Source organism: Squalius cephalus (assembly GCF_949319135.1).
Source record: "Squalius cephalus genome assembly, chromosome: 14".
In the NCBI taxonomy this organism is placed as follows: Eukaryota; Metazoa; Chordata; class Actinopteri; order Cypriniformes; family Leuciscidae; genus Squalius; species Squalius cephalus.
The window spans coordinates 10,253,665-10,265,948 of NC_137135.1; the positions used below are offsets into that span (position 1 = coordinate 10,253,665).

Sequence of the window (12,284 nt, forward strand, 5' to 3'; positions counted from 1 at the left end):
TCTTCTGTGTCATTCTCCTATGCTGTAGATGTAGTAAATACACTGCAGTGCTTCTGGGTTTTACGTTTGCTGCCATAGGCTATATTTTGTTTATTAATTTTTATATAATAGTATATAATTGTGTTTAAAGATCCCATTGCATGGATTATTTTATTATTTTATAATGTTTCCTCGGGTGCCCTTATAATGTTAGTATGTTTTTTAGATCAAAAATTGTTATAATTTAGAAATAAAAGGCATATTTCCTAGCCTGATTTTAGCCTCTGATTTGAACGCTCTGTTTGAAGGGGCGTGTCTGCTGAGAGACTTCAGTGTAAACGCCCACTGCTGTGATTGGCTGACATGCTTGCATATGAAATATCTAGAATTACATGTGGAGCTCTCTCGAAAACTTTTACTATTACAGCTATTATATGTTTTTACTATTACAGCTATCGAGATTATGAATCGTGATAAGTTTTTTAAGTATTTATATTATCTCATCACATAAAAGGTTGCAGTGATGAGCACTGAGCAGATGACAGCTTGTTGATCGCATGAATGAAGATCTTATAAGCCCTTGCAACACAGTTTCTGCACTCTCATTAAAGGAGAACTCCGGTCAATTTTAACATTGAGCTCATTTTTTTGTCAATTTGGAGTGCTGTCAATACAGAGAACAACGACAAAAATCGGTGTTGCCTACACCGTGTTATCCTCTTTTTAAAATTTGCACCCTGTTGACTTCAATGGGGCAATATTTAAACCTGCTTTTAGCCTCTTAACATCCTTGATGTGTCATTACAAGTGCACAGGTCATGTGAGTGATTCCTTCAGAGTGAACACGAGTGAATCTGAGTAGATGTGAAAGAAATGGATAAAAATGATGTTATTTAAGCCAGCGCAAATGCCTGTATTTACATCCTGTTTTCGGTTGAAGTCCAAAGTAGTCGATTGTCGAGTTCACGCGCATACTCGGCAAATGTCGTTGTTCTCTGTATTGACAGCACTCCAAATTGACCAAAAAATGAGCTCAATGTTAAAATTGACCGGAGTTCTCCTTTAATGCTTTCACCAATGCAAACATGAGGTAAGTACAGTAAGAGCTTCGTTGTGCAGCGTAACAGTGTCATTGATTTCATAATGAGTTTTGGCAAGTGTCCAGCGCTGTGTGATTGACAGCTTGTGCGATTGGAAAGGGATTGTTCTTTGATCGCTTTCTGTATATATATTAATCACAGTTTAAGTACGATTATTTTCATCCTACTAAGAAACGACGTGAAGTTGATCGTTTAGTCACTGGCTTGATTTACTGATGCATAAACAGTATTGAACGACTTTGAGAGAAAGATTATCTGTCTGAACTTGAACAATTACACATCAGAAATTCACATAACCCACTGGTTTTTCAGAGGCTCGGATGAAGGAACTACAAAAATACTTTTGTGTTCATTTGTACATCCAAACACTGAGCAACTGCCATGCTTCGCTCATTTGCAAGCCATGATGTCTCTCGAGAAAAAAACAATATCGCGCTCGCGTAGCTCATTTTCTCATGGGCGGGCCAAATTTTCTTTGCGGGCAAAGAAGAGAAAGGGGAGGTAACCTTTCCCCTTATGACGACATAAGGGGAAGATTTCTCGATTCGCCTGTCTGAGCTTTCATTTTCTCAAAAATACCCAGGGCTTGGTTTACACCCATCAAAATGTCTAGCCACTGGGGAACCATAGACAGGCTAGGGAAACTCATATTAAGGTTAAAAAACCTCATAAGGTGAAATTTTCATGCAATGGGACCTTTAAGTTCAGACCTCTGAGTTTTCATTCAATGTTAAGGTTACTTGTCCATCAGCCTGATTATGTTTGCACTGATATTTCTCTTTTAAGTGTTTCAGTTTGCTGTATATTTATTTATTTGTTTGTTTATAATTTATATTTATGTCCTACATTTTTTTTATATTTTTGTTGGCTGTTATTTATATGTGACACTCGGTTCAACTCCACCCCGTTCGGCCATTTTTGTAGTTTGATAGCAGAGATACGATTATCTAGCGGCACAGAAACTTTTTATTTACACGTTATTAACAAAATGTCAACAACGGAAGACTTGTCCAGCCAGCCTTACATGTTCGAGCCAGAGTCGGAGCCGGAGCGAAATGAAAATGAAGACGGATGTATCGCAATGGTGTGTTACTGTATTTACACATGAAACTTTGGTCTTCCGACCTTTTACCACCGTGTCGATTTATTTTGATTAATATGTGCGAGGGAGAGAGAGCAAGACAGCGTCTAGTTTGGAGACGGTGTCTTGTTTACATTTTCGCCTGGCTCCGAAGAGAGAGAGAGTGCGTGCGCGCGACCGGGTCTCTCTCTCTCTCTGCTCGTTCTTTCAGTTAAACATGCGCCCTGTCACAAGCGCGGCAGTTCATCTACATTAGACGGTGCAATGAAGCGTGTGGGTTACTACATCCAACAACCGAACATTTTAACTTACCCTCTCGTAACTATGAAGGTAAATCAGTAGCAAAACTCGAGAGCACGTAGATGTGAATTTGAGAACTTGTACAATAAATATTCGTACTTGTACATGAACATTTACACTCACAGCTCCAATGTGAAAACCTGTAAAATAAAAATCTGAAGTTGAATGTTGAAATTTGCACTCGCATACAATAGTCACAAACCTGTATTCTGAATCTGAAGCTGCAGACAAGTAGACACAAATGTGTAAAATGCCATTCACAGAAATACAACGACAGACACAAACTTGTAATATATATTTTGTCTACTTGCACCATGCTAATAATGCATACTACAGAAAAGCAGATGAGCACAGAATATGACGAAAGAAAGCAAATGTGTGTTCAGTGCAAATAAACTTGCTGCCTGTGTTTTATTAATAATGCAACGAATTATGTTTTTTGTTATTGTTTTTTTTTTAATATATATAACTGTTGATCCATTAAGCCTCATTAAGCGTTTTCTTGGTTTTCTATGGGAAGAAAACGTACAATTGTTGCGTTCATATTCTGTGCTCAGTTGCTTTTCTGTGTGCTTTGTTTGTATGGTGTTTCCTGAGTTTGGTCTTTTAATACCACTGTCTCAATTAAACGCGTTGTGTTCATATTCTGTGCTCATCTGCTTTTCTGTAGTATGCATTATTAGCATGGTGTTTACTGAGTTTGATAATATTGTTTATTTCTTTTAATATCAGTCTAATACCGTTTCAGTGCACGTGGGTTTCGTGACATCATCGAAGTCCCATTTCATTGGCTAGGTGCCAACCAATAAAACGGCTCCTTTAAACCCCCCGCTCCCGCCCCCCTTTCTCTCTCACCGCCTCTGAGTTTCAAGTGCACAAGTTAGTTTTGCACCTGATATATCGCGAAAAGAGTAGCAAAAGTCAAGGCGCGAAATTTGAATTTGCAGTGACAGATTTGAGAAGTTGCAAGTGCCTATTTGAGGTTGTACCGCGAATGTGAATGTAAGATTAAACGCAAAATATATATTACAAATTTGTGTCTGTCGTTGTATTTCTGTGAATGGCATTTTACACATTTGTGTCTACTTGTCTGCAGCTTCAGATTCAGAATACAGGTTTGTGACTATTGTCTGCGAGTGCAAATTTCAACATTCAACTTCAGATTTTTATTTTACAGGTTTTCACATTGGAGCTGTGAGTGTAAATGTTCATGTACAAGTACGAATATTTATTGTACAAGTTCTCAAGTTCACATCTACGTGCTCTCGAGTTTTGCTACTGATTTACCTTCATACGTAACTTCTGCATCTTTTAGCTTGGACTACAAAATTGCAGCGAGAAATAAAAATGGCGGATTGCTCGAAGTGTTGGGCCGGAAGTCAATGTCCTTATTTGGCAGTTCCGCTGCAAATACTGTGACGTAATAGTTCACAAAACGTCATAGATAACAGAAAAAATCAGAACAGGTTGAAAAATAAGGCCAAAACAGAATATAAAGATATCAACGAAGCACCTGAAGAGAATAATTAAAACTTTTCTGTACTTCTAAACACTCCAAATATACAACAAAATGCATTTAAGGGCTAAAAAAAGTGGATTTAGCATGATATGTCCCCTTTAATATCAGAAAGTTCATGCAATGTTTGCTGGTGTCGCTGCGGCAAGCTTTATGTACGTGCTATATTGCTTAATTTATATTTTAAATGCTCATTATTATGTGTTGTTTGTGTTGCCTGTCTGGCTTACTTTAAAAGCAAAACAAAGAATTGATAACTGTACCTCTATATTTCCATCAACGCTACCTTGTGTATTTGGCCAGAGATTCTCGTTACAAGGGTCCAGAAACACACAGTCATTTCAAATCTGAAAACATAATAATTCAGATTTCTCTCTGTGTTTAACCAAGTGTTTAACCCTAATAGCACAGAGCAGCTTAGACATCACATCACAGAACCACAATTTTTTTTTGTACCATCATACTGTAGATAGATATTTTGCACCTTTACTTTGTTTCACAAGTAATCAAAATGATCTTGGTTTTGGGGTGAAATTTGGCTTGGTTGTGTTTTCGTGAGATTCAACCTTAAACAAAAGCAGGCATATGAAAATGCTGTCACCACATCACACTCATTTTCCTTCTACCAAACGCTACAGTTTAGAGATGGCATAAATATGAACAGCATGTACTGTAGAACAAAATGTAATGTGTGAAAAATGTGATGCTATAGAGCTGCATTTGACTGTATTGCTGACGTCCCTACAAACCCACACAGCAGTGTATCATTTACAGTGAGGAAGAGCGAAGACCGTAGTGTTCATCCACCACCCCCTCCTAGCTACAGCCCACACTCCTCTGAGGTGTCCCACATAGTTACGGACTAGTTCACCCTCACAATGTGTGTGTGTGTGTGTGTGTGTGTGTGTGTGTGTGTGTGTGTGTGTGTGTGTGTGTGTGTGTGTGTGTGTGTGTGTGTGTGTGTGTGTGTGTGTGTGTGTGTGTGTGTGTGTGTGTGTGTGTGTGTGTGTGTGTGTGTGTGTGTGTGTGTGTGTGTGTGTGTGTGTGTGTGTGTGTGTGTGTGTGTGTGTGTGTGTGTGTGTGTGTGTGTGTGTGTGTGTGTGTGTGTGTGTGTGTGCTAGTTTCTCCAAACTGATCTCTCGTCCTAAAATAACTCTGCAGCCTTTGCTATGTTCCCAAAGCATAAGCCCATTGAAATGACCTGGTATTTCACAGGGTTTTTTCTTTTCTTCTAATAACAGGCAGTAGATATATTTAGTGTTGAACTAGCGGCAAGAAACAGAACTGGAAGCTGGGCGGCACTAAATCATGTAGCCTTCCATATCAACATTTTCTCATTCATTCCCTCCCATTCTCTCGTTCATTCTGTCACTTTTTTCATATTCTCACACACATTGCTTTTAATGCAATTGCATTTTTCCATCTTCCGCGTAGTTGTTGTCTTTCACTTGCACACACTCATTAGCGAAGTCCTTCCACACTCAAGCTGCTCTTTGCGTGGTGTAATTCTGCTTCTCCCACTTGGGAACACACTCTCTGTTTGTATCGGTGTGTTTGCGCGGCTGGCGCTCATGAGAATCCCGCGGCAGAGGATAAGGATTTCTCTGCGGCTCTGGATGCCCGTATTGATGCTCAGGATTGTGGTGGCTCTACAGAGGGATGGCAGCACAGTGTGTGTGAATTTATTTCTGAGTCAGGCAAGTACAGTGGGAGGTGTGTGATTGTGGAAATGACATAGACATGTAAGTACAAATGATTGAGAATATCTATTCTAATGCTTTGTAGTCGCTGAAAAAGTGGTTAAGAATATATTTTTTTTTTTTTTTTTTTTAGCTAAGCCAAAGGTAACGCATAACTTTTAATATTAAAATGTGTTTAACCTCATTCTTGTTATTGAATGAACTGAATTACATGGTCATTGCATTTATTTAAAAGTAATGTGTGATAAAGATTTCACCATAATTTTATTAACTCCTTTCCCCGCCATTGACAGAATTTATGAGACAAAGCTTCCACGCCATTAACAGAGTTTTCCAGCTTTCCATGTTTTCACTTGCACTTTTATGCATCTCCTGAAACAGTAAAGAATCTTCGGATCAAATCACTGGCAAAAAAAAGAAGCAAAAACAAGCGATAAAAGCATCGCTTATGCACGTTGTAGTCTTTGAAAAAAAAAAAGATTTTCTTAACTTAACTTAATTTTTTTTATATATATATATATATATATATATATATATATATATACAAAAATGCATGAAGCTAGATGTTTTTTGTTTTGTTTTAAAGCAAAGGCTCTGTTCTTTCTTTGATATATTGCATGTTCAGATATTCATACAACAATATATTCTGGTTTCCAGTTTTTGTGCAAATTATCAAAAACGCTGGCGGCGGCTGGCAACTTTTTTTTTTCTTTAAATGCTGGCGGGGAAAGAGTTAACACTAAAATAATGAAGTAGAGGTGGGGCGATATACCAGTAGACCAGATGAACCGAGAATTTGGACTATCGTCTCTATAGCGGTTATGCTCACGTGATGTTGCTGTGCTGCGTGGTCACGAAAGCTTATCATTTGCTACATTTGTTTTTAAGCATTGCGGTTTAAAAACAAGTGTTTTAAAACTGTTAAAATGCAATAAGCGGCGAAAAAGAACTGTGCACACTGTCTAAGAGATGGTTTCTAAACGCGGTCTGAGAGACGCTGCATGATTGAAAACATGGGTACTGAACTGAGTTCTTGTTACCGCCTTATTGGGATTCAAGAGTTAAATACATATACTTGTTTGTCAAAATGCCGTCTTTCCAAGTATCCTCGTAAACAGTAATTTATGTCTTTAGGGCTGTATGTCTTTCCTATGGTCTCAGTCTTGACCACATGACCACATTTTTAACAGCAATAAAACCAATGAAATCTGATGGTAGTCATGGTTCTTGCCCTAGTTGGGGATGGAACCATTGTGAGTTTTAAAGATTATTTGTTAAATATCCCAAATAATTGTGTTTGATTTGTCTCAGTCGTTATACTATGGAGGGACAGAAAGCTCTCGGATTTCATAAAAAAATATCTTAATTTGTGTTCTGAAGATGAAAGAAGGTCTTACGGGTTTGGAATGACATGAGGGTGAGAAAGTAATGATAGAATTTTTTCATTTTTGGGTGAACTAACCGTTTAAACTAAATTGCCACCAAAATAGGCACCAGAATAAACCAAATCTACAGTAGGGTTAAATGAAGTTGAAAAGGCATTAAACAAATGTCTAAAGAAGAAATAAACAACAGTAAAAAAAAGTAAAAATAACAAAAAATTGTTCTGTTTGGATCTTTAAGTATGCAACCCGCCCCATGTGCCCAGCCCATAGGGAAACCCAGAAGTGGGTAACAGCTGAGCCATTGAGAAGGTTGGAGGAAAGCCTTACCCATTACCTGGATCAAAATCATTCATTCAAACTATAAAAATAAGTGGTAAAGTAAACCAAGGGGAGGCCGGTGGAGATGAACATCATGGCGGAGCAAAAGACCACTGGGGATCAGGCAGGTCGCCATGACGGAGCTGAAGACCAAGGTGAAGCTGTCATGGCTGAAGAACACCAGGGCGAAGCCAGCAGAGTTGGAGATCACAGTGTGGATGAAGACCTTGGGACCTACAGGACCACCAGACTTGGAAGCAACCAGACATGGGACACTGGAATTGAGACCACCAGACTGGGGAATGCTGAACTTGGGAACTCCAGGACTACCTGAAGAACATGAGAACAATGAACATGGAACCACCGGACTTGGGTCCTCCAGGGCAACTAGACTTGGGAGGACAACTGGACGATGGTTCACCTGACTTTGGACCTCCTGGACAGACGTTGCAACCTCTGGGGGTGCTGCAGTGGACACCACTGCCTCTGTGCCAGATGGAGAAGTGTGCATGGCACACACACATCGGATGGTGGCAGCCATCATTAGAAGCACTGAGGACACTGAAAGAAACTCTGGGACCCCTGGACTTAGGACCTTCAGGGCCACTGGACTTGGGATTTCCAGGACTACTGGATATGGGACCATCGGATTTAGGACCTCTAGGACCACTGGACTTGGGGCAGTGGACACTGGGGCTTCTGTGCCAGATGGGGAAATGTACATGGCCCACAGACACATCAGAAGCACTGAAGAGAGTGGAAAGACCTCTGGGAGCACTGGACTTGGGACCCTTTAGGATCACTTCACTAACATAAACATATGATATACATTATTAGACAAGTTACATTCATTTTATTAACAGTAATATAATTAAATCAATTGGTATTATAAAAAAGATGTTTATTTAATCAGCGGTGCCTCTTTATATTACAGCCTAAGTTATAAGCTATAAGTTATTAATGACAATATATTTTGGATTTTTAAATTTTGCTTTTCTAAAAATGATGTTCTATCTGCTCCTCTCTTTAAAAAAAAACTTAATTAAAATGACTTAATTATATTATGCATAAATGTCTATGTTAAATATCTTATATATCTTATATATATATATATATATATATATATATATATATATATTATACATAACATTGACTCTTTACTTAAATTTTTTGCTAGTTGCCAGCCACCGCCAGCATTTTCCGTCAATTTGGGGAAGCGTTGTGTCATAAATGATCGAAAATTCCATCAATAAAAGGGAAAGAGTTAATATACTCCAGACGTGCATTTTTATCTATAAATATTGTCACAATTCACGTAAACTGCCTGAATCTTTCAACTGATTATTTTTAGTTAAATGCTCAAAACCATTCATAATTAATAGATCGAGAATAATGGTGCTTCAAACATGTTTTCCAATTACGATAAAAACTACTGAATTAAACTCAATAATATTGTCACCTTAATAAACAATATATTTACATTTTATTTATTTTATTATTTTATTAATATTATTATTTTTTGGGGTCTGGCAGCTCTATGGAAATTAAATCATCATATTGAAGATGCTGCAGAGAAAATACCTATTTTTTCTGACAGCATGTGATCATATGCTTCCGTAAATTAACACATTATTGAAGAAAACATACAGCCTATGTTTGCAACTTTAAAATGAAAATAGGTAGTCATTTTGTTTTAATATACATTGCCTTAGCATAATAATTGGCTGTAGTACTTTTATGTTACGACCAGCTGACCCTTGCTGTATTACATGCCGTGACCAGTAAATGTACTGAAGAGGAGCTATGGAGAATTTGACAGCATGGCATACACACAGTACAGTAGAGTGATGTACTTGTGACCTCTGTAACCGTTCTCCTCTTTATAACAGAATGTCTGTGTGTTTCAGATCCAAGGTCTGATTCGTCCGCATGCCATCATCATCCTCCCCAGCAGCAGTGGGATGGAGCTGTTGCTGTGTTACGAGGATGAGGGCATCTATATCGACACCTATGGCCGCATCACCAAGGAGACGGTTCTGCAGTGGGGGGAGATGCCTGCCTCTGTCGGTGAGCTCTCAAATGATTTCTCTATAGATAATGCAGCTTCATTTTAATATGTGTGTTTTTTTTGTTGTTGTTTCTCTTGGTTTTTAATGGAACTGTCTAAATGCGGTCTGGTCGTAAGCTATTTTACTGCTCTTGAGGTGCAGTTCTTGTACTGACATGCGAATGAGATTCTAAATACGAAAAAGCAAAACAAGTCATTTGGGTGGATGAGTCATCTTTCAGCCCACTTCCTACATATGAGCAGGTTTGTGTGTGGAGAAAGTCACAGCAGTCCTGTCTTAAGACCTGTTCACACCAAGAATAATAAAGTTTAAAAAATCGCACTCTGAGGATCGTTTGTTTCGGAACTTTGTGCATTTTCTCCGTTTGTTCAGTTAATTTAGGCAAATATGAACACGGCAATCACGCTCGGATCCGCACCAAAACAATCGCTCTGAGATCACCTGATCGAGGTGGTCTCGGCCCGATTGAAAACGAACTATGAGGTGGTTCAGTTGAGGTGAGAAAGCAATCCAACCCAACGAAACCAAGGAACCAAGCGGTATCGTAATTCATAACGGGAAATGTGTTATATAAAAAGCAGCAGTGTCTGATTCTGTGAGTGAGCACATTGGTTATCACAGTTGAAAACCAAAGAGCATCTTCATCTTAAAATGTTGTGTAAAATGTTGCTCTTCTCCCTGCACTGCAAGAATACTGTCCCGACGAAGCCTTGATTCCTACTCTAACGGCATTATAAATTAATTTTTAATTTATGGGAATAAATTAATGTGTCCCTGTTCTAGCTTGAATGATGACACACATATAGCATACAATTGATTTTTGGGATGCTGGAAAGACATAAAAGGGTTGGGTGCAATATATGTAGGATTATTGTGTGTAAAAATGTGAGACTAAATGTTGTGTTAGACTTGCCTATAGCTTGGTATGTTCTGTAGGCAGGGCCACGACGTTAAGATGGCCATGGTAACATTCAGTGTGAATGTGGCGTGAGCATGGTCGGAGTACCGCCACTGTTTGGTACAACAATAGACTGTTGGCACGAACGCGTTTCCTGAACTGTATAGTTGTATTTATTTTTTTCATTTATTTTTGTTTCTGCACTGTGGGATTTTTCTACTTATTGTAAAATAAAGTTTGCATTGAACGGATTCCTGCTTGTTCCAGTCACCTCATTGCCTCTAACAGGGGCATATATATCTAGCCGACTCACCTCCGTTCATTGACAGTCTTTTTTGCAACCCTTCCGCCACCCCGCCTCCTCACTCTCGGCTACTTACTAACCCAGCCAGGGATACGGGGAGTACTCTGGGTTCGGGCCACATGCCGAGCTCGGAGCCCTCCCCTGGACAGCACGCCAAATACGCAAATACCTTTACACTAAAAAGCAAGTGATCTACAGATCTGAAAACGCCCTGCAGAGTCTGTCACCACAACTAGAACATATTGTTGTAATCACTTTCAGAGCTAAATATATGCATTAATGTTCTGAAAACATAACTGAAGCACACTCTTAGAATAAACATACCGTTATCATCTGTTGATGTGGACGCTTATATTGTTTTTTTTTCCGTTTTTTTTCTTGGTGTGAACAGGCTTTTAAACATGCTGTGGTCTCAGCTTGGAGGATGTGACAAAAGTTTTCTACTGAGATCATGTGTTCAGTATAATAAACAAGAGACGGTACAAGACTTACATAGTCTCTTTACACATTCCCTTACTTTACCAGAGCTCAACATTAAAGCAGTGTTCCTTAAAAGAGGTTTCAAGACAACTTCATCTCTAAAGTGGTTCCAGTCTAGAGTAACTATTAGTAAGACTATTAGTCTTAGATGGAGGAGACTATTGTGTAGAACTTTACATCGTTGAATAACCACATCAGTCTGGGTAATCTTCTCTATGCGGCTCAATGGCAGCAGAGGAATATTTGAATGAATCAGTGCTAACACCATTACCATGGTTGAGTCTATTTGCACTAGATGAGTGGTGATGGACCAGACTAGCTGGTCTTCAGGATATCCTGTGTCTGGTATGGGATGCTGGTGAGCTGCTGCTGACAAACTAACAGTTCAGTTTAGAAACTTGATTGGCCAAAATCGGTTACATAAAAAGATAGAATTAAAAAGTATATAAATATATAAAACCTAAAAAAATAATACAAATATAATACAACCTTGAGCTAACCACAAATTCAATTTGGCACAAATGACGGCACATTCTTGGTGTTCTGTGGTTTCCTAAGGGGGAAATAAGGGTGAAAACCTGAGTTTCGATCACAGAGAACGGTGCCTTACCTCGACAATATTACTGGTAATAATACGATCTTACTGATATAACGACAATATTACTGGTAATATTGTGACTCAAATATAATTTACTCATTGTTATCTTGTTAATATCATGCTCATATTCAGGTGATTTTGCCTAATCATTAAAATGATTTTTTTGATCACAACTCCTTCATATAATTCAGATGAATATATTGATGCAATGTTAGAAACTTCACATATTCTTTTTCAGAGTTGCTCATGTTAAACAGCAATGATAGAAAACCATGTTTGTACCAAATCATCTCCACTTTGTTGAATGTTTTTGTGTGTGTGCTTAAGCTAGAGTTCTTTCTTCGTGACTAGTTGACTTGATGTTGATTTGCATCTGTTTCTTTGTTGTATGGCAGCCTACCTTCAATCAAATCAGGTGATGGGATGGGGGGAGAAAGCCATCGAACTCAGATCTGCCAAGACTGGGAGTCTGGAGGGAGTCTTTATGCACAAAAAGGCTCAGAAGCTCAAGTTCCTGTGTGAGAGAAACGATAAAGTAAGAAAATTCCTATATATC

General features: G+C 38.6%; 1 protein-coding gene across 3 annotated transcripts in view; it reads left to right on the forward strand.

The window, feature by feature from the left end:
- The window catches only part of LOC307171076 (traf2 and NCK-interacting protein kinase), a 67,953-nt gene that overhangs the window by 52,647 nt on the left and 3,022 nt on the right, over window positions 1-12,284 (forward strand). For all 3 annotated transcript variants that reach the window (XM_079892457.1, XM_079892455.1, XM_079892456.1), the window contains exons 30-31: window positions 9,287-9,446; window positions 12,124-12,263. In XM_079892457.1, the coding sequence (XP_079748583.1) occupies window positions 9,287-9,446; window positions 12,124-12,263 (300 nt within the window). The remainder of the gene's footprint in view (window positions 1-9,286; window positions 9,447-12,123; window positions 12,264-12,284) is intronic.